Source organism: Nicotiana tomentosiformis, chromosome 5 (assembly GCF_000390325.3).
Source record: "Nicotiana tomentosiformis chromosome 5, ASM39032v3, whole genome shotgun sequence".
NCBI classification, from domain to species: Eukaryota; Viridiplantae; Streptophyta; class Magnoliopsida; order Solanales; family Solanaceae; genus Nicotiana; species Nicotiana tomentosiformis.
The window spans coordinates 90,021,764-90,045,697 of NC_090816.1; the positions used below are offsets into that span (position 1 = coordinate 90,021,764).

At 38.5% G+C, this 23,934-nt stretch overlaps 1 protein-coding gene across 1 annotated transcript; it reads right to left on the reverse strand.

Moving 5' to 3' along the window:
* Positions 1 to 10,357: 10,357 nt before the first annotated feature.
* Positions 10,358 to 12,494, reverse strand: LOC138892770 (uncharacterized). Its single transcript, XM_070176507.1, has 2 exons — positions 11,709 to 12,494; positions 10,358 to 10,981 (listed from the first exon to the last, which is right to left on the reverse strand). The coding sequence occupies exons 1-2, from the start codon at positions 12,492 to 12,494 to the stop codon at positions 10,358 to 10,360; spliced, it is 1,410 nt and encodes a 469-aa protein (XP_070032608.1).
* Positions 12,495 to 23,934: the final 11,440 nt, after the last annotated feature.

The window sequence follows — 23,934 nt, forward strand, 5'->3', positions numbered from 1 at the left end:
AATTTTGTCAATCATTCTAGGCATTGCACTTATTATTGTGGTAATGCTTATATAAATTTCAACACTTTTATTCAGAAAGGGAATTGTTTATTTATAAAGCTAATTTCATCATATAAAAGTGCTTTCTCACTTGATGCTTATTACCAACTACTTTTAATCAACTAAGTCAAACAGACTTGAACTGTGTTGGGTTCTCTAAGAAATAATGAAAGTAGTTACTTGTTCTTTTGTAAAATTGATACGATATAACCACTTTTAGGACTTTTGTTTAGAATGTAGACAGTGTTGGTAAAGTAATTAAAAATAACCAAAGCTTAAAAAATGGAAAAATAGTAGAAAAAGCCACACGAACTCAAAAAAAAAAAAAAAAAAAAGTGAAGCCACAGGGTCTTTCAAAATGGGCCTTCAAACCCTACCTAAGCAATATATTCCGCCACACGTTAAGGAAATTGCCACTAGTGCTGTTTTTTGCTTATGACTTTATGGGGAGAAAATATGTAATGCAGCTGAAATGGAGATTTTTATAAAATTATCAACAATGATGTTTTCCTTGACATTCTTGAGCCTGTTAAGTAGGAAACTCTCTATTATTATTGGTCTACGAAAATAAAGTCTATGTAAGGAATTATGTTGACCGGGGAGAAGGTGTAAGACATTTTCCGAGTCCCGTGGTTCTAGCATGGTCGCTTTTATTGACTAAAAATGGCTTGAATTAATTTTGGACAAACTGTATTTTATTGATTTTCATGTTTTGGCTATATCCGCTTTCATTGCTTAGTTATTAAAAGATGTCTTAAATAAAATAAGATGGCATAACCGCACTACGCAAGCGAATACGTGATCGAGACGAAATTTACTAATTTTGTCATAATAGCACTACACAAACGAATCCGCAGTCGTGACAAGGATTATTAGCACGTTATTAATTTTGAAAAAATTACTACATTTGTGGAAATAAATTTTAAAATTTATTAAATATCGACTATCGTGCTACGCAAACGAATCCGTGATTTATAGCAAGGGATTAACTAATTTAGGAATTATCAAAGCTATTGAATATGGTATGAGATTATTGAATTAATTTAATGAATATTATATATCACGCTACGCAAGCGAGCCCGTAAATGAAAAAGTTAAAGCGCGCCTATAAGTTGTCTAGCGTTTAAATTAATTATTAAAAATGATTAGATTATTTTAAATAATAAAAAGGGAATCTATTTTTTATTAAAAATTAATCATGCAAACAACCAAGGTATTTAAAAATTTGGGCCAGCTTTTATTAATTTCAAGAATGGGCTACTTTAGAGATTTGGCTATGGTAATGGCATTAGGTCACTCTTTTGACTTATGGACTGTTGGCCCATTTGTGAATCTGTTGGTATTTGAGTTAATTACTCATGATCTTGGAACAACACTTGCGCCAAGCAAACGGCCCAACTAATTCAACTTTTTCACAGCCCAGGAAAAACATTTCAGCAACTTAAATTGATGCTAGTGTTCATGGCAAAAGGAAAGTATTTAATTAATTTGTTAATTTATTTATAGAAAACAAGCCAACAGCCTAATGAGCCACTTTTTTTTTTACTGATTTGATGAGATTGAAAATCAAAAGACAAGATGTTTCCATGTACGTACCTTTTTTATTTTTCAAAGAAAAATCCAACAATGGTTCTTCCAAATAAAGAAAATGAAAATAAAAAAAAAAATACTAAAGAAGCCCAAAAACAAAAAATTTAAACACTTCATAGGGAAAGAAACGCTATCAGACTACCCATGAAGGGAAATATCATTTTTGTCACTAATAGTAGCTAACTTTGATTTTAGTTTAGACAATGGACTGACATATGCACCATGAATTTTTTGAACTTGAACACCAACTTACCGGGATTACATTCTTAATAAACTCAACACACATAACCTTAGATTTTTTTATTTTTTGTTTGTTCAACTAAAAAACATTGATGACAACGATTAATGTATCATTTTTAAAAGACAACTTGCCCTGATACTAAAAACTTTAGCCATTTAATATGAGCATGGATACTTATTTAATTATTAAAAGAAAATTTTGAAGTACAGAAAACCAAGTAACAACTTGAGCTATAGAAAACTATACTCTTTCACCCCCCAAGGATCAAGCTCAACTTCAAAATATAAATAAGCACCAGATCATTATAGATAAAAGAACCTGACTACAAATCCAATATTTACAATAAAAAGAGAAATCACTTTAACTTGTTAACAGTAAAAGTAGAATCTTTGAACTATTCTTTTTTTCAAAGTGAAAACTTAACTTAAGCAAATAAAAATGAACCAAATATCCACATTTTAGCACATAAATCTATTTGAGACATAAGACATAACCACAGAAATAGCCAATCAATATTCGTCTATTTTCTTTTAACTAAACAATACTAGAACATGCTAAAAATACATCATGTTCATTAATATTGAAAAATCATCATTACAGAGGCTTAAAGCTTACCTACGTTGCAGAGAAATCAAAATACAACGATATGAACTAAAATCCAGCAGCAATGACAGCAGAAAATAATAACAAACAGCACCTTGAACCCGAAAAAATGACCTAGAAATAGACCTTGAGTCCTAACAATTTCAGAGAGTAAAGAAGCCTAGAACTAACTTTACAAACTTTGTTATTTTGAATGGTTTTGCTCAAAGAGAAATTACTTCAAGACTTTCAGGTTTTCAGCTCACTCTGAGGGTTCAACTGATGATTTTTTCTCTCAAGTCCTATTTTCTTAGAGTGTAAAAAGATGGTGTCTAAGTGTTTTTTGTGTGTGTTAAAATATGAAGGAGCAACTCTTAAGTATGCAAAGAAAGTCACTTTTGGACATCTTTTAGTTTACCAAAAGTCTGTCTAAAAGGACTAACTTTTGTTCATCAAACACTGCTCCAGGACTGTCCAAAGGGGCAAAGGACAGTCCTACAACATAATATGGAAGAAGCATGGAGAAAAATAGTACTTTCAGCCACCCTAGATGTTAAAGTAAATAACTTTGTACCCTAAATCATGATCAACTCATCTAACCTTTAGATTTTATCAATAACAATACCAAACCACTTACTCAAACCAAATCAAAAACAAGTAACTAGAACAACTATCAAATCGAACCATTAACCAACAAAGAGAACCAGAACTTAAAGATTAAGCAAAGACATGTATTGACTAGTGAAGACCTTAATAGAACTCAATAGTTTAAACTAAAGCGAAATTAGAAAACATAAGTCAAACTTAACTATTTAAAGTAAAACAAAAACATGTTAACACTGAAACAAACTAATAGAATCGATTAAGTTAAACGATGATGAAATCAAAAATTAGATGGAACATTAAACTAAAACGATCATTAAAGAGAATTTAAACTACAACAAGGCTACAAACAAACGACAGAGAAACAGAAAATTCAAAACAAGGGGGAAAACATTAAGGTTAGAGTTTACCCAATTTGAGTGTTCGAACAGTGGTGGTGTAGCGACGATTAGGCAGCGAGACATAGCGGGACATTAGTACGGCTCGAGCAAGCTTCTATTGTTCATTTTCATCGAAGTCATGACTCCGGAGAATTGGAGGCTCGTTTCGATGAAAATCAACAACAAAACCTCGCTTGAGGCCAGTGTGAAGAGAGAAACGGGAGGCCGCGGAGTGGTAGAGAGGCGGAGTGTCTGCGGTGAGGCTGCAGTGGAGGTGGCCGAAAAATGTATCGCCACAGTTTCGGGGTGAGATTGACACTAATAAGAAGGTCTTGAGGAGCTCTATCCGTTGATGTAGGTATTATAGCGTAGGGCGATCTAGAACTTCACGAATTTGAGAAAACAAGGTGGCTAGGGTTTTGATTTTTGCTAGATTCGTGGAGATTGAGAAAGAGTTTGAGGATTTGAGGTCTGGATATGAAAAGGGGGAAGTGAGGGGAAGAAGATGATGTAAGTTTGATGGGTTTGGTGGTAGTTTGGTGGTGGCATCGCCGCGGCAGAGGCGGTGGCGGCTAAGAGAAGAAGAAGAGAAGAGAGAGATGGGGGGAGGCTCTAGGGCTTGCAAAATGGCAAAATGTTTTATTTGAAAAAGATTTTATACGGGCAAAGGCAATGCATGTAGATCGTTAGATTAAGAATAATGGATGGATAAGATGGAGTCTTAAGATCACTAAGTGAAATGATGTAGTTTCAACATGAAACCACGTCGTTTGATCTTAGACTCAATTTGGACTGGGTCAGCCGATTTGGGCTGCTGATTTGCCTCAAATTTCGGCCCAATTTGGATGAAAAATAAAGAAACTCAATCCCTTGAACCTCATAACAATCCTAATAATTATAACAATCCTAATAATTATAATGTATAAGAAAAAGCAAAAGCAAAAATTAGGCATTTACATCTACCCCTCTTTGCTCGAGAACATGAAGAGTTTTTGTGCAAAGATAGTGAATGCCATGACTAATTTTGATCACATATCACTCCAATGGAAGCATTATTTTTTAAAAAGATGACAAAACTTTGCTTCCTAGGTTGCCTACGTATCCTTAGCTATAAAGAAATCAGGTCAGTGTAGTTCTAGGAATATTTTGGTAGCTGGGACTACCAGACACTAGAGTTAACACTGTTGTTGCTGTTGCTGTTGCTGTTATTGCTACTTGCTGCTTACATCAAAAGAAAAAGAGAAGATAACTACATATGTCTGCAAACTAAAAATTACAAAATTCCTATCTGTGTCTTCTAGAGTCAAATCTTGATTCTTCACTCGCTCGCTTGTGTTGACCTTAGATTGGATCTTGATGCTCTTTGAAGAAAAGATTATGGCTCATTCTCCGTTGCTTGCTTTCCTAATCCGAAATTGAAAAGATGAATCTTGAGACGCGGAGTTACTGACACATTATCAAAGCTAACTCTGACTATCTTGTGATTGAAAAACTTCTTTTTTCTGACGAGAAACTAAAATTGCATGCTTTAATTTTCACAATCTGTGCTTTACGGCAGGGTCCTACAAACCCATCAAAGACGAACAAAATTTTCTGCCCCAGTTTGGCACTGGAAAAAATTTTGTGAGTTTGTTAGAGAAAAACTATAAACTATCTAATTTGTTGAAAGGAAGACGGAGACAGTGGTATAAACTAGTTATGTGAGGATATGAAACTATGGGGTAGTACCATGTATTAAAGAGAGAGAACATAACCTGGAGATGGCGCCCGGTATTACTGAAAGGAAATGCAATCATGGCTTGGTACCTTTGTATTAAGGGATAGAATATAATTAGGGGATGGTGCCATGTATTACAGATAGGAAACGTAAAAATAATGTAACCAGGGGTTGGCGCCCTGTATTACTAAGAGAGAATGTAACCAAGGGTTGGCGCCCTGTATCACTAGGTAGGAGTTAGCACCCTGTATCACTGAAAGATAATGCAACCAGGGGTTGGTGCCCTGTATCATTGGAAAGGAATATAACCAGGTGTTGGTACCCTGTTTACTTAAAAAAATGTAGCCAGGGGTTAGGGCCCTGTATCATTAGGAATGAATGTAATGAGGGGTTGACATCCTGTATCACTAGGAAAAAAATATAATCAGGGGTTGGCGCCCTGTATCACTAATAATGAATATATCCAGGGGTTGGTACCCTATATTACTGAAAGAAAATGTAATCAGGGATTGGCACCTTGTATTAATGATAAAGTACTAAATCCCTCTAGGCGAAAAAGTTCTATTTGAGTTAAGCTACATAAAACAGCCTGAGCGAAGACTACTTCTACCCAAAAATATGAGTTGGATCCTCCTAAGTGAAAAGGTTCTACCTGAGTTAAGCTACGTAACACAGCCTGAGTCAGAAATATGAGCTGGATCCCCCTAGGTGAAAAGGTTCTACCTGAGTTAAGCTACGTAAAACAGCCTGAGTGAAGAGTACTTCTACCCGAAAAAATGAGCTAGATCCCCCTTAGCGAAAGGGTTCTACCTGAGTTAAGCTATGCAAAATAGCCTGAGCGAAGAGTGCTTCTACCCGGAAGTATGAGATGGATCCCCGTAGGTGAAAAGATTCTACCTGAGTTAAGCTACGTAAAACAGCATGAGCGAAGAGTACTTCTACCCGAAAATATGAGCTTGACCCCCTAGGCGAAAAAGGTTCTACCCGAGTTAAGTTACGTAAAATAGCCTGAGCGAAGAATACTGCTACCTGGAAGTATGAGCTGGATCCCCCTAGGCAAAAATGTTCTACCCGTATTAATCTACAAAAATGGTAGGTATGGACAGTAGTGATGTATGCTGACAATAAAAGAAAATGAAGATTTTGAGGAACTTACCTTTGATGACATTCGTCCATTGAGAATCGCCATCCTGCACTGCTTTGTTCCTGCTCCAAACAAAGAAAAATTATGAGTTTTCAAAGTGGTGGTTGGTTTGTGGCCTTGATGCCCTGGTAGTTTGAATTCACGGCCACTGCTGTCGAAGAACCGATTCTATCAGTATGGTATTGAGATGCTCGGATACTCTGCATCGCTTTCTGGAGACCTTGGCTTTTTGACGTTGCCCCCGATTATTTCATACCTGGATATCCATGGTACCGCTAACCCTTGTCCCTAATGCAAGGCAATTTTTCCTTTAACATCAAACTTAGTTGTCTTGCACCCAGTACTAGTTTGTGTCCGTAGTGCTTATCAACTTTTTCCATGAAACAAGTCTTGTTTAGGCAAATTTTTTGATTTCTTTGAGACACTTTGTTCGGCTTATCAAAAGAGATCACAGATGAATTTGTGCCTTCGTCAATGCCGTATATGCCCCAAATTGTGCTCGGTATTACTGGAAAACTATATCCAGTTTTGCAGCCATTTCTTTGCTTCATTTTTTATGCAAGATTAGACTGAAAGGGACTCAAAGAAAATTATGGGTAAAATAGAAGAATAATTGAAAGTGAAAAATAATTGTGTTTAAGCAAAAGGTGTCCCTTTCGGGGAGAGGAATAGGGAGACTAATTTGGAGGTATGTGCCGACTTTAATGAATCATGACATGAATTTTAGACTGGACACCTTATTCATTTGAGCTGTCTAATTCTCAAAATCTTTCAGAAACGTTAATCTTGAAACTATCTTGGTTGTGCTCATGCCGAAGTATCAAAGACCCTCATTCGGCTAGTAGCGCCCTTTGCGGGTTTTTGCTAACTGACCTCTCTCATTCTCTACTCATCGTCGCCTTATGGTACCCATATGGGTTTTCACCAATAAAACTCTCTCATTTCTCTACTCATTGTCGTCTTACCCATAAGAGTTTTCATCGATAAGACTCTCTCATTTCTTTTTTTTTTCACCGCCCTTGGCTAAGATACTGCATGCGGCAGGTTGTCCAACACCCTTGGTATGGTGACTTCAACATTCTCAAAGATCGATCATAAGGTCTTAACGGGAAAAGCCAAAAAGAACCTTGAACTGAATTACAACTTTTGGAACCATTTTTATAGAAAGACCGTAAAAAATAGAACAAACTTCTTCCCCAGTTTTGGAGTATTGGGGATATAGATTTTTTTGTTGTGATGGGACCGAACCCAGGGTAGGGCTGCCTACGTATCCTTTCGGAATCAGGTTGAACGTAGTTCACTGACTCATAAGATTTGTTGTTTGATTTTCTTTTCTTTTTTTTGTTTTTGTTTTGTTTTTGTTCTTACAAGTACACAGGTTCCAAAAATAGGGAAAACAAAGAAACAATACGGCTCAAAAGGGTTAACAAAAGAGTGACACCTATTTGGGATAGTGAGAAATGATAGCCTTCGTCATCTCGATCTAAGAAAATCATGAGTGAAAGTTCTGCAGTGGGTATATATCAAACATAATATCTTTTGACTGCATCTGCGTTAATAGTCATGTCTGGTACCCATCCTTCTTCGTCTACCAAGTGCAAGGCCCCTTTTGGTAACACTTTTTTGATATTGTAGGGTCCTTGCCAGTTCAGGGCGAACTTTCTTTTAGCTTCTACCTGGTGCGGAAGGATGCGTTTCAAAACGAGCTGACCTACCTCAAAGTGCCTTGGGCGCACTTTCTTTTTATAAGCGCGTGCCATTCTTTGTTAGTATAACTGGCCAAAACACACTGCTGCTAGCCCTTTTTCATCAATCAGCATTAGCTATTCTAATGGGTTTTGACCCACTCAGTATCTTTAATCTCCGATTCCATAATGATTCAGAGAGAGGGAATTTTGACTTCAGCCGGTATTATAGCTTCAATTCCATATACCAGTAGATAAGGAGTTGCACCCATAGATGTGCGAGCAGTCGGGCGGTATACCAAAAAAGCAAAAGGCTACTTTTCATACCATTGCCTCGACCCTTGGATCATCTTCCTAAGAATCTTCTTGATGTTCTTGTTAGCCGCTTCAACATCTCTATTGGCTTTTGGCCGTTAAGGGGTAGAATGGCGATGCAAAATTTTATAAATCTCGCATACCTCCTTCATCAGATGACTATTCAGATTGGCTGCATTATCAGTGATAATGGTCTTTGGGATACCAAAATGATAGATAATGTTGGAATGAACGAAGTCTACCAATGGTTTCTTGGTGATCGCTTTGAAAGTAACTGCCTCCACCCACTTGGTGAAGTAATCGATGGCGACCAAAATGAATCTATGCCCATTTGAAGCCTTTGGCTCGATCGGCCCAATAACATCCATTCCCCATGCAATGAAAGGCCAAGGAGAGGAAATAGGGTGCAATTCCAACGGAGGCGAGTATATCAGGTCGCCATGAATTTGGCATTGGTGACACTTGAGAACAAAATTGAAACAATCTCGCTCCATAGTAAGCCAATAATACCCTGCCTGCAGAATCTTCTTCGCCAAAACATATCCATTATTGTGAGGAACACATACCCCCAAATACACTTCACTCATGATCAACTCGGCTTCTGTGGAATCTATGCATCTCAACAGGTTCAAGTCTGGGTTTTTTTGTACAAATTTTCCCCATTCAGGAAGAAACCACCAGCGAGCCGCCTTATAGTTCTTTTTTATCTCCCTTGGCATGCTCTGGGTATTCCCTTATTTTTGGGAATCGTTTTATATCATGATACCATGGTTCACCATCTGGTTCTGTCTCAATAGTATTGCAGTAACCGTGTTGATTCCGAACTTGGATTTCCAATGGATCAATATGAGTGTTGCCTAGATAAGAGAGCATCGAGGCTAAGGTAGCCAAGGCATCGGCTAGCTCATTGTGAAACTTGAGAATGTATCTCGATGGACTTGAATCTTTTTCTTAGGTCTTGCACACATTGTCTGTATGGAATAAGCTTGATGTTTGGAGTCTCCCATTTGCCTTGGGCCTGCCGTATAAGCAAGTTGGAATCTCCCATAACCAATAGTTCATGCACATCCAGATCGAGTGCCATTTTCAAACCCGTGATACAAGCCTCGTATTCTATCGTATTATTGGTACAGAAGAAACAAAGTCGGGACATTGCAGGGTAATGCTGTCCAATAGATGAGATGAGGATTGCCCCGATCCCAACTCCTTTGATATTGACAGTCCCATCAAAATATATTTTCCATACATGGCTGTCGTCCGGAACTACTTTCTTTATTGAGTTGACCTCTTCGTTTGGGAAGTATGTGCTCAGTGGCTTGTAATCATCATCAACTAGATTCTCTACCAGATGATCTGCCAAAGCCTATGCTTTCATTGCGGTGTGAGTGACATAGATAATGTCAAACTCTGTGAGCAGAATTTGCCATTTTGCGAGCATGCCAGTGGGCATTGGTTTTTGGAAGATGTACTTCAAAGGATCCATTTTGTATATAAGGTAAGTAGTGTATGCCAAAAGATAATGTCTCGGCTTCTGAGTGACCCAAGTCAAGCACAACATGTCCTTTCTAAAAGGGTATACTTAAACTCATAATTGGTGAACTTCTTGCTCAAATATTAGATTGCCTCTTCTTTTTTGCCTATCATTTCATGTTGCCCCAGAACGCATCCAAAGGAATTATCCATCACCGATAGATATAAAAACAAAGGCCTACCAGGTTTATATGGGACCAGTACAAGGGGTTTTGATAGATAATCTTTGATCTTGTCAAAAGCTTTTTGGCAATCATCCGTCCACTTGATAGCAACATCTTTTTTTAGCAACTTAAAGATGGGCTCGCACGTGGTTGTGATTTGAACAATGAACCTAATGATGTAGTTCAATCTCCCGAGAAAGCTCATGACTTCCGTTTTGTTCTTCGGGGGTGGCAGATCTCGAATAGACTTTATCTTAGATGGATCCAATTCGATGCCTCTTTGGCTGACTATAAAATCGAGGAGCTTCCCAGACGGAACCCCAAATGCACACTTGGCTAGATTGAGCTTAAGGTCCTACCTTCGCAGTCATTCGAAGAACTTTTTTAAATCGCGCACATGATCAACCCGTGTCTTTGACTTTATGATGACATCATCGACATATACTTCAATCTCTTTGTGCATCATGTCGTGGAAAATAGTGGTCATGTCCCTCATGTAAGTTGTCCCTGCATAGTTCAAACCGAATGGCATGACCCTGTAACAATATGTACCCCATGGAGTGGTGAAAGCGATATTTTCTATATCATCCTCATCCATTAGAATATGGTGGTATCCTGCATAGCAATCCATGAAAGATTGTATCTCATGCTTTGCACAATTATCTAGAAGGATGTGGATGTTTGGTAAAGGAAAGCTATCCTTTGGACTCGCTTTGTTCAAATCTCTGTAGTCAACACAGACTCTAGTTTTTCCATCCTTCTTCGGTACATGCACAAGATTTTCCACCCAAGTAGTGTATCGGGCGGCTCTGACCACATTAGCACTCGATTGCTTTATAATTTCCTCTTTGATTTTATCACTCATGTTTGTTTTAAATTTTTGTTGCTTTTGTTGGACTGGTGGAAAATCAGAATACATGGGAAGCTTATGAACCACTAGAACAGCACTTAAACCTGACATATCATCATAAGACCAAGCAAACACATCTCTCTATTCAAATAAAAGTTGAATCAAGGCATCTCTAGTTTTTTGTTCAGTGTGAATTCTTATCTTTGTTTCTCTAACTTCTTCATGACTTCCGATATTAATCGGCTCAGTTTCACTGAGGTAGGGCTTAGGCTTGTTTTCAAATTATTCAAATTCTCTTTTTATTTCCTCAACATCCTCAACTTCATCATATTCAACCTCTTGATACATTATTTCGAAATTAGACAGCTTTTTAAGATCTGGGCATGAATTTTGCATACATGTCATGTTATTAAAGCATGCATTAACAAGATTGAAATGGAAACAAAATGACAGGAATTAGATAAAGGAAAAGATACAAAACTTAATACGAAACTGAACTGCATTTCATTGAATTTGAAAGGATAGAAGGGTTAACATCAAAACAAAACAATCATACTGAGATGTTTGGATTACAACCCTGAAAGTAACCAAAATACAAAAAAGAAGATGCAAAAGCAAGCTACCAAGACTCTTTCCTTGTAGGGAGAGGAGTTGCTTCTCAGTTGTTGAGCATGGTGTCTGGTCCAATTAGTTGCATATCGGCACAACTAGTTCCTTCACTAGCTTGGATCATATTCACTTCAGAAAACATCTGGCTGGGGGCATGACAAATTTTATCAATGTTTTCCTGCGCCGAGGAATTTTGACCCTTTTAGAGTCTCGGCTTGACAAAAGTGTAGAAAATATGAGGGATCGGTTTCTGCAATACCCACCCATGCTTTTTGTGATGCTTGGCTTTGTCTTCATCTGCTTGTCTTGGCCTGAAACCTAAGCCAAAAGTACCCTTCTTACTGAACGGAGAAATGGGTTCTGAAATTCCTTGCAATGATGCCCCCAGGCCTTTTCCTGGCTCATAACCCTGTCTCAGCATAAGTGCAACTACCATTACAGATATGGTGGAAAGACGAGGATGCAAAATGGGCTTTCCTTCCTCAACATGGTCCACAACAACCACTTTGAAAGCCTGATAGACAATGGACTCACACCCTTCCTTGGCCTCAATACACGGGATTAACGAGTCTCTATAAATGGGTGACTCATCTTCTCCATGAATAATAATTTCTTGCATGTCATGTTTGAATTTAACCATCTGATGCAAGGTGGATGGCACAGCTCGAGCCATATGGATCCATGGCCTTCCAAGAAGAAAGCTATAAGAAGTTTCCATGTCCACTACATGAAAGACAATATCAAAATCAATGGACCCAATTGTCATGGTGAGGTGGATCTCCACAATGGTATATGTTGCTGAGCCACCAAAAGCCTGGATGCAGACATTGCTGGGTCGGATTCTATCTGTATTGATTTTCATGCTTTGCAAGGTAGAGAGAGGGCATACATCTATACTCGAGCCTCCATCAACTATGACTCGCTTTACATAGTGCCCCTCACATTTGACAATCAGGTGCAAAGCCCTATTGTGCCCGGCTCCCTCCCCAGGGAATCCATCATCAGTAAAGGAGATTTTGTTCACCTCAAAAAATCTATTAGCCATCTTGTCTAACTAATTCACTGTGGTCTTCTCTGAGACATGTGCCTCGTTCAGGATCTTGATTAGTACACGGGCATTCTCTTCTGAATGTATGAGTAGAGATAGCAGAGAGATTTGAGCGGGATTCTTTCTCAACTGATCAATAATTGAGTAATCATGAACTTTCATCTTTTTCAAAAACTCTTTCGCCTCTTCTTCAGTGACTTGTTTCTTTATTGGCATTTGGCCTTCTTTAATTTTCTTGGCCTTCCTCAACTCTTATGGAGAGTAACATCTCTCCGATCGAGTCAAACCTCCAGTTTCCCCCACTTTTTCTATGATTTCCTTGCCTTTGTAGGTCATCACAGTTTCATTATAGTTCTAACGAATGGTTTTCGTGTTTGTCATACGGGGTTGCACGACAGTTTTAATTATGATCTGCTCTGTTATACCTTTTGTACCACCTTGATTCTGCCTTATGACGGGTTGGCCTCCCAGGACATACAACCTTGGGCTTGGAACACTGGAGCGCACTTCCAACCTCGAGATTTTTGGAACAAATAAAGTTGCCTTCTCTGAGCTCTGGGTGCCTTTCACAAGCAACGACACATGTTGTTTTGGACTTACTTCCAGTCTTGTTCCTTCTTGAATCGTTCCCACTGTAATTTTTGCTCGACTAACTGGCTTGTATTCTTGATCGCGGCCAATCATTCCCACGAAATGAACATCATTGTGTAATGGAAACGGGTTATTTGTAACACTAGGAGGGTCTTCTCCATTTGTTACCACAATCAACTTTTCAGCGATGAGTCTTTCTATGGATCTGTTCAGAGTCCAACAGTCATCAGTGCTATGCCCGGGGCACCTGAATGATATTCACATCTAGCATTTGCTTGAAACTCATGTGAATAGGGATGCATATGGTGGGGAGCAATGGGTCCAATCACGCCCATCTGCTTCAACTTCTGGAACAGACTAGAGTATGATTCGGCTAATGGAGTGAACTTTTCCAACAGCCTCTGCTCTCGACCATAATCCTGCTTGGGACGAGCATTGTAGGGTGCCCAAAAATGTTACTGCTGAGGTTGGGGGATCCTTGGAGCTGGTGCCTGTACCTGTTGATTGGGAGGCCGAGCATAAGACTGGGCATTAAACAATGTGCATTGTGGTGGGCCCTTAGAGTATTGAGGAATTGGCAGGGGATAATAATGTTGAGGGTAGCTGGACCGCCCCTGCTGAACTTGCACATAAGGGTGCGAAACCCCTCTTTGAACTTCTCTGGATTCCGAAGTCATCATGGATATTTTATCTCTCTTCTTTCTATTTGCCAAACTTCCCGACCCATTTTGGATTGCTTGGGTGGAGGCTTTGGGAGTAGCTTGACTTACAATTCTGCCAGTCTTGGGGCCATTTTCGGCCATCTCCCCTATCTTGATCGCTTCTGCAAAAGGCCTACCATTGCGGACATCATATTTTCGAAGTAATCAGGATCTTGAGCCTCCAGAAAAATAGTGATCAATTCGTGGTTATCCATGGGTGGCTTAACTCTAGTTGTTTTCTCCCTCTACCTGATGGCATACTCCCTAAAGCTTTCAGTCGGCATTTTCTTTATATTGGACAAGGAATTGCGATCCAACGCAATATCAATGTTGTACTGAAATTGTTTGACGAAGGCTTGGGTCATGTCATCCCAAACATGCCACTGGGAGATATCTTGGTCAATGAACCATTCAGAGGCTACCCCCACCAGAATCTAGCCAAAATAAGCCATCAACAATTCTTCTTTTCCTCCTGCACCCCTCAGCTGGTTGTAGTACCTTTTCAAGTAGGCGATAGGGTCACTGTATCCATCATATTTCTCAAATTTTGGGGTCTTGAACCCTGGTGGAAAATAGATGTGAGGGAACATGCATAGATCACTGAATGAAACACTTTTGTGACAACCTAGTCCATGTATGTTCTTTATGTTATGCTCGGGACTTTTCATTTTTCTGACATCTCATCTGGCTTACCCGTCTTGGCAGCCTTTTCAGTTTCCACTGGTGACTCGTACTGAGGAGTCTGATTGTATGGCGCCGAGACCCTAAAAGCCATATTTGGAGAGTAGTATTGGCCATCATAAGTATGATATGGTGGCTCGTTGTTTGGCCTCGTCACAGGAGGTGGTGGCGGTATTATATATGTCGGCGCGCCAGACACGACGAGGGGAGTGTTCCTGACCGGTGTGGCTGGGGTCGCACATTAGAGGTACCAGGGGCAGCAGGGAAGCTGTAATTTGGCACATACCCTGGTGGTAGAATGTGATCGCTAGTTGCATGGAGTGGTGGTTGAGTAGCTAGGGGTACGGTGGAAGTTCTCGCTAAGGGACCCTGAGGTGGAGGCTGACCGAAGACCCAAGCATGATACACATCAAACAATTGTTGTTTCAATCTTCTTACTTCCTCCGACTCTTGCTCAACTGACTAACCCTGGGTGTCGTCACTAACCAACTCGATTTCATCATTGTTACTCATTGCTACCTTTCCCTTAAATCTGGTGAAGTAATGATGTGTTGCTAGTTTCACCACAAACCAACCACCTTAAGCTTACTATATAAGAGACAACAAACATGTTAGGGTTAAGCATTTTACATATATGAATCACATGTAATATGATATGCCTCTAACATTATCACCATTTCTACATGCTTTTGGAAGGCTTCATGTTTCATTCTGGCTTATAAGGTTGTTGCTTATTGACGCTCTTATTTTTTCCTCTCTCTTTTTTTTTCGCTTTTCTTTTCACTCACCTCATTTTGATCCCTCATTTTAGAGTAGTTAAAAAATATTTCGATCGAACTCTTTGGAGGTTGCCTACGTATCATATCGCTGCATGAATCAGATCATCATGTAGTTCAAGGACATGAATATCTGTTGTTATTTATTTACAAAATCAAAAATCTTTTTGGTTCATTTTCGAATTTTTCTAAAACAAAATCTTTTTCATTGATTTTCAACTCTCTCTTCCTTTTTTTAGTCTTGTTTTTTTGATACAAGACTCAGAAACAAAAATTACATAAAAATACAACTTAAAAGGACAAACATTTAAACAAGACCGAACTTGACTCAGACTTTTAAGAATAAAAGGCAAAACAACAAGACTCAAAACACCAAAAGATTCTTACATACTCGATGACAACAAAGGAACGATCACAAGGGACTGCCAACTAGAAAAAGGCTCAGATCCCTGTAGAAGAATCCGCCAGCATCACTATAGTCAAGGTGCTTATTCCTGTGGCTGACCTCCAACATCGCAATATATCCTCTCTAAGTCTGCGGATATGTGGCGGGCGACATTCAATGATACTTTTGCAAACCACTCAGGTGTCATACCTTGGCAACTCCTACATGCTTGTGAGGTATATGTGGCTACCTCTAGGATCTTTACCTTAATGTGCTCTTGAGCCAAATGCAACTCTTGATTTCGTTGTCCACGGGTTTTGTCTAGATTCAACGCATCATGCTCGTGCTCCAAGGCTAGAATGCCTTTTATCTTCTTGTAAAATATCAATACGGGATTGGTACTCTTGTGCCACTTCCCTTCCGATTTCTCTAACTCTCGACTCAATCTCCTCCTCCCAATCAAATGCATTCCGTATGGATCTTTCTGGCCTTTGCTCCGGGATAGCCTGATTGTGAAACCACTCAAGGTACTCTAGGCTTACCTTACCATGTTCACGATCAGCTACCATCTCGTCCAAGTCGGAAAATCAACTACCGAACCAAACCTTTTGTGCATATGACTCCCTTGGAAGTTCCTCTCCCTTAAACTCCCACACAAACGGACGCATGTCCTCAAGCTGGGGCCTCTTTTTCTCTCTCCCTAACTGGCGCATGACACGTAGGGGCGCATAGTCTGGAAACCTCTGAAGCCCATGAGTATAAAGAATAGGTGATACGTCGACATATGTATGACCCTAGCAGAAGGGAACCAATAATAGTTCCAAGGGATTCTATCAGTAGTCAATGGACCAAGTAATGTCCGCTAGGCCTTCACCCCATTTGGAAGATTACAACTCGTGACCCTATCTGGGTGACATCCAATGTAATTTAGCCAATGATCACTGAAATTTACTACTACTGGATGATGATAAAGGTGCTCTATGAACCACATCTACAATAGAATGTTGCATCCCTCGAAGTAATTTTCACCCGCTTGGCAGCATGTCAAAGCTCGAAAAATATCTCCCAAAAATATGAGAAGAATGGTATGATCTTCGCTACTTTGCAAAAACGAGACTATCGCAGCCAATCGAACTCTGATGCACCCACCACGCTCTGGAAAGACCATGATCCCCAGAAATGATATCATAAACGTGAAGATTCTCAACTCCCTCCAGGCGTCGTAACTCAATTGGTTGACAAATTCTATGTCCTAGAAGTTCTCAAACCCTTTCTTGTCCCTAAATCTGTCATAGAAATATTCCAACGGAACTTCGTTCAAGCAACCCATTGGAATTCGACGGAGGCATATCTTCTTCAGAAAGTTGTTCACACCAACTTTTTTGCGAGCCGCAGGATTTTTCCCACGAAGGTCTCTCCCCAATCCGGTAAACCCACCTAATTCTTCCAATATGGGCGTCATTTCACAATCTCTGGACCTAAAGAAATTGTTCACGGGGTCCCAAAAACCCACTAGGGCCTCGAATAAATCTCTATTAGACTTAATTCCCATGATGTTTGTGAGGAACTTGAGGTGCTTAAATACTTGATTATGTTCTCATGTAGCAAAACTAGCCCACCAATTACAAAGACTACTCGGGGTCTTATCTCTGATCAAGAACATAGGAGGTGTCTCGTCCCTTACCCTTTTCTGACTGCTTCTTTGTGGAGAATTCATGGTGAACCTAAGAATAAGAGAAAAAGGTGTCAGGACTTACCTAAACTATATGAAACTTCCAATTTTTTTAATACGCCAATTTAGAACACAATCTATTTTTATTATTATTTTTTGAAATTACTAGACACAAAAGGTGAAATTATAAAAGTAAGAAAAATGGCTATTATTAAGAAAACGGTCCTTTGATACTTCCACGGAATGTTTAAAGGATGTCTCGGCAAAAACGACCAAACATGGGGACAAAATAATAAAAAGTAGACAAAATAAATAAAATGGCTATTTTTACGAAAATGACCCTTCGGTACTCCCAAGAGAGGTTTAAAGGTTGCCTCGGCAAATATTTCCAGACAAAACTAGATAAAATTGCCATTTTTATTAAAGCAGCCTTTCGGTACTTCCGAGGAAGATTTTAAGGTTGTCTCGGCAAAAACGGCGGGATACAAAGGCAACACAGTAAAAAATAGATAAAAACAGAAGAAATTGTCATTTTTACAAAAACAGTCTTTCAGTACTTCCGTGGAAGATTTATGGCTGTCTCGGCAAAAATGGCCGGACATAAGGGCAAAATGGTAAAAAGAAAAAAATGGACAAAGTAGCTATTCTTTACAAAAATGGCCTTTTAGCACTTCCGAGGAAGATTTAAGGTTGTCTCAGCAAAAAGGGCCAGATATGAGGGCAAAACAGAAAAAGGTGACCAAAAATAGCAATTATGTTTTAAAAAATCGAAATGCAAATGCGTAATTTTTATACTTCCTTTATTTTTGAAAAAATATGGGCCGAACCTGATGGAGATTGCTTACGTACCTCACCGGGTAGTGTGAATCAGACCCGCGTAGTTTGATAAAACTAACAATTTTTCTCTTTTTAATTTTTTATGAAAATTAATCCTTAGCACCATACGCACTAGAGCATATTGTTTTTTATATATTTTAAACGGACATTTGTACAAAAATCAGGAGCAAGTTCTTTATTTCTCTCTGTTCATTCAACTGATCCACCCTAAACTCGGTCAACATGAAAGCCTCCCAAATAATGTAACAGGTAGCACTTAACATGAACATAATGGTCTCAACAGGTACCTGGCCTAAATAGAATCCGGCTCGTGCCGAGTGCTGCTAAGCTAAATGCACGTGATGCAAATAAAGGAAACCTACTAGGAATATCCGGCATGAGGTTTTATTTTTCTAGATTTAATTCTTGGTGGAGAATATATCTAGACTAGCTTACTCGAGCGGACAACTCGAGCCGAGGAGGGTCAATATACCGATAGCATTACTTTCCGGCTTAGCTGGTGGTGCTCCCCGCCTAAAACATGTGTTACTAAAATCCTTCACTGGGTAGTGAGCACGTTGACTATATCAAAGAACGTGGGCTATGTCAAGCAAATACCTAATTTTAATTCCAAGTAGACTCAGAGGGGGTGCGTGAGAAGACAGTTTAATGTACAGTTCAACAATATTAAAGCGGTAAAAAAGCAGACAAGCAGCACATTAGGCCCAAATAACTCACAGTATATACAAAATTAATAAAGCCAAATAAAATTCAACATGTACAAGCTCGAATTCTTGAATATTCCCCGGCAGAGTTGACAGAGTTGTCACACCCCTTTTCTACCCCAAGAAAAAGATATATATTTTGAATTATTGTGGGTTAAATAGTTTTTCAATTAAAGTGATAATTTTAAAATACGAATTATTTTATTGTTCAGAGTCGCCACTTGGAATTGATTTTTTGGGTGTTCCAAGTCACCTTTTATTTGAATCCCTAGTCAAAGGAAAGTTTGACTCTATTATTATTTGTCTGTGAAAATAAAATTCGGATAAGGAATTATATTGACCGGGGAGAAAGTGTAAGGCATTCCCCGAGTCCTGTGGTTCTAGCACGGTTGCTTTTATTGACTCAAAATAGCTTGAATTAATTTTGGACAAACTGTATTTTATTGGTTTTCATGTTTTGCCTATATCCACTTTTATTGCTTAATTATTAAAAGATATCTTGAATAAAATAAGATGTCGTAACCACACTATGCAAGCGAATGCGTGGTCGAGATGAAATTTATTAATTTTGTCATAACAGTACTACGCAAGCAAATCCGCAGTCGTGACAAGGATTATTAGCACGTTATTACTTTTGGAAAAATTACTACATTTGTGGAAATAAATTTTAAAATTTATTAAATATCGACTATCGTGCTACGCAAACGAATCCACGATTTATAGAAAGGGGTTAATTAATTTAGGAATTATCAAAGCTATTGAATATGGTATTGTATTATTGAATTAATTTAATGCTAAGTTAAATATCACGCTATGCAAGCGAGCCCGTGAATGAAAAAGTTAAAGCGTGCCTATAAGTTGCCTAGCGTTTAAATTAATTATTAAAAGTGATTAGGTTAGTTTAATTAATAAAAAAAGGAATCTATTTTTTTTATTGAAAATTAATAATGCAAACAACCAAATCCCTTGACCTAACCTCTCCTTGACTTGCCGCAGCCAAGTCTTCCCCAACCTCACCTGATATTTTTAAAAATTTGGGCCAGCTTTTATTAATTTCAAGAGTGGGCTACTTTAGAGATTTGGCTATTGTAATGGCATTAGGTCACTCTTTCGACTTATGGGTTGCTGGCCCATTTGTGAATCTATTGGTATTTGAGTTAATTACTTATGGTCTTAGAATAACACTTGGGCCAAGCAAACGGCCCAACTAATTTAACTTTTCAATAGCCCAGGAAGAAAATTACAGCAACTTAAATTGATGCTAGTGTTCATGGCAAAAGGAAAGTATTTAATTTATTTATTTATAGAAAACAAGCCAAAAGCCTAATGAGCCACTTTTTTTTTTACTGATTTAGATTGAAAATCAAAAGACAAGAAGTGTCCCACGTACGTACCTTTTTTATTTTTTCAAAGAAAAATCCAACAATGATTCCTCCAAATAAAGAAATAAAAACAAAAACAAAAATAAATACTAAAGACGTCCAAAAACAAAAGATTTAAACACTTCATAGGGAAAGAAACTGTAAGGACCCATAAAATTTCGCAAAGAAATTTAAGGTTTCGTGGTGCCGAAGTGGTGGCTCGAACTTTATAGGTTGAACAATGTGCTAGGGAGTAAAGGAAAATTTGGGCAGAAAAAGACATTTCTGCGGCCCATTATGTGGCTGCAGAATCACTCTGCGGACCGCAAAATGGCCGCAGAGTGAAGCAGTTCAGGGCAAGTTTGGAGGAAGGTCTGCGGCGCATTATGCGATCACAGAATAGGTCTGTGGACCGCATAACGGCCGCATACTGAAGCAGTATTGCCCAGTTCCGGAGGGCAATTGTGCGGTCCATTGTGCGGACCACATAAGCATTATGCGGTCACATATGCGACCGCAGATCGGTATCAGGGTTTTATTTTTCTAATTTTTTTTTACCCGACCTCATTTCATTTATTTAGCTTTAGAGGTCATTTTTGAGGGATTATCTCATATATTAGAGAGAGGGGAGAGCTATTATAGAGAGAGAAAGAGGAGGTTCAAGGATTTCACTACTCAACTTAAGTCAAACCTTGGAATTTTACTAAGAGGGACTTGCTAGTAGGGGTGTTCAAAACCGAACCGAAACCGAAAATCGAACCGCAAAAGTGACTTAATGGCTTATTGGTATCGGGTTAATGATTTAACGGATGGGAAACGAATTGAAATATTTTTATTAACGACTTATCGGTTTGGGGGCAGATTATTTAATTTTCTTAACGGATAATCCGTTAACCCGTTAAGAATATATATATTATTCATATGTTACTACGTATATTCTTCCTCTGTTATTGAAGGGACCACCGGAAAAATAAAAATCTGAGCCTTAATGCATTATGCATGTGAAAGGATGTTATAACCGCGATTTGCTTTATACTTATGTTGTCTCTATGATTTGCTTTATGACTACTTTGGACAGTACTTAGTTAAAGCCAATCAAATGCTTTATTTCCTTCTTGGGGTTCAATCACATGTTACTCTCTATTTTCATGCTAATTAACACTTTGTTGTATTCTCACTTAAGACACAAAACTAATGTGATTTTACTGTAATTATTTTCTTAGAACATTCACAAGGTTCTACACCCTTCGTTAACAGTTATATCATTTAGATTGCAGTTGATTAGTCTGCTCGTTCATTCGATTTATCTGTGTAATATTATACTTCGTTAACTAGAACATTCACAAGGTTCTACACAACTTTTATGAACTGTGATCCTGTCATTCTGTGAACAAGACCAACAAACTAGCTAGCTGAACTGTAACATTATACTTGGTGTTTTCAGTAGCCCTTTTATTTAATTTTAGTTCGGTCCCATAATAAAAGTAGTCAGTCCAAACAGGTTTTTAATTATCGGGTGGCCCTATAACCGCCCGATAATAGCTAAACCGATACCAATCCACCCCATATCTTATCGGGTGGCTAACGGATTAATACATGTAAAAGCCGATAACCGATAAGCCGAACCGTTAAGAGTAAATAACCGCCTGATCCGCCCGATAAGCAGCCCTACTTGCTAGGACTTTAAAGAGGTAAGAATTTCTTTCCCCAATTCTTCAATTTCGGACTTAGGGTTAATTATGGATGATAAGGGTAGATTTATCACATGCATGACCTAATAGGGATTGTGGGAAAGTTGTAGAATAATCTTGGGTGGTTTTGTGGTTGAATTAGTTGAGGGAAAGGCCGGGTCATAGTTGTAACAGCCCTTGCCATACGAATTTCTCAAATCGCGCTTATAATTCTCTCCAACACTATAGACTGGCATCGTTAGGAGTGCTGGGACATTATTGTTGCATTAAGAAAAGCTCTTTCGAGGTATGAAGGCTAAACTTTTATTCTAGTATCGGAATTTTCGAATTCTTGTAAAATTCTATCATGTGTAGTTGAACTTGAAAGGCTATTGATGTGGGATGTTCAAACTAGTAAATTGATTCTCAAATTTGCATAACGTACCCGAAACCTCTTGTGTTAAAGATTGACTATTGTGACTTAATTATGTTATACCCTTTGTGGGAGGAAGATATTGTATGAAATCAATGTGGTTAAGCTTTTATTTTTCATATGATGAAACCATATGAACTAACACTGCTAAGGTCAAATGATTAATTTGAAAGGGAACTCTTTTGTACAAACTATTATAGTTTTGGGACCCTAAATTATGGTATTGTAAATACATCTTCACCCGCATATATTGGGGTGAGGCAGCGGGGCCGCTTTGTGTAGTGTTATGATATTGTGAGTACACCTCCACCCGCATATATTGGGGTTAGGCGGCGGGCCCGCTTTGTGTAGTGTTGTGATACTGTGAGTACACCTCCACCCGCATATATTGGGGTGAGGCGGCGGGGCCGCTTTATGTAGTATTCTGATATTGTGATTGCACCTCTACCCGCATACATTGGGGTGAGGCAGCATGGTCGCTCTGTATAGAGATAGTTGTAGAGGATCCCCGACTTAAAATTTATAAATATTATTGAAAGCTCTTAATAAATTTGTTGTGGCTTTAATGGCTAATTAAGCCTTTTATTGTTATCATAATTCATTATAATTCATGTTGTATTTCCAAGTCCTTGAATAGGTGTTTGGTTTTCATACTAGAACTATTCGACATGTACTAATGTCCCTTTTGCCGGGGGCGCTACATCCTTAATGGATACAGGTGGTTCCACAACGGAAGGCATTGACAAGTGATAGCGGTACACTCTTCTCCCAACTGACTTGGTGAGCCCCACTTCTTTCCGGGGTTGTACAATTTTTTTTGTTCTGTGTGTATTATATTTTGAGGTATAGTCGGAGCCTTGTTACCGGCACCATCATTGTACTCTTTTATATCTATTAGAGGCTCCGTAGATATAGTGTGGGTTGTGTATTAGTGTGGAAAAGTTAAACTAAAGATGTCGTAATTGTATCTCCTGCTTCCATTGTAAAACTATGGTTCTGAAATGTATTATTTTGGAGACTTATTAATGAAGTTTATATCCACTTTATTTATGGGTGAGTTGGGTAGAAAGAAATCCAGCAGGCTTGCTCGATCGGGTTATTTTGGTTGAGTGCCGGTCGTGCTCTCCGAGTTCAGGGCGTGACAGAAACGCTACCAAACTACCCATGAAGGGAAATATCATTTTTGTCACTAAGAGAGTAGCTAACTTTGATTTTAGTTTAGATAATGGACTGACATATGCACCATGAATTTTTTGAATTTGAACACCAACTTGAAGGGATTACATTCTTAATAAACTCAATACACATGGCCTTAGATTTTTTTTATTTTTCGTTCGTTCAACTAAAGAAAATTGATGGCAACAATTAATGTATCATTTTTAAAAGATAACTTGCCCTGATACTAAAAACTTCAGCCATTTTATATGAGCACAGATACTTATTTAATCATTAAAAGAAAAATTTGAAGTACATGAAATCAAGTAACAACTTGAGCCATGGAAAACTATACACTTTCACTATCAAGGATCAAGCTCAACTTCAAAATATAAATAAGCACCAGATCATTATAGATAAAAGAATCTGACTACAAATCCAATATTTACAAAGAAAAGAGAAATCACTTTA

Excerpts from the sequence above, each read along its gene's own strand:
- LOC138892770 (XM_070176507.1), bottom strand. The coding sequence starts at position 12,494 with ATGGCTAATAGATTTTTTGAGGTGAACAAAATCTCCTTTACTGATGAT. Across the intron at positions 10,982-11,708 it reads ATCACAAAAAGCATGGGTGG|AGAGATGTGTTTGCTTGGTC; the intron begins GTATTGCAGAAA and ends TTATTTGAATAG.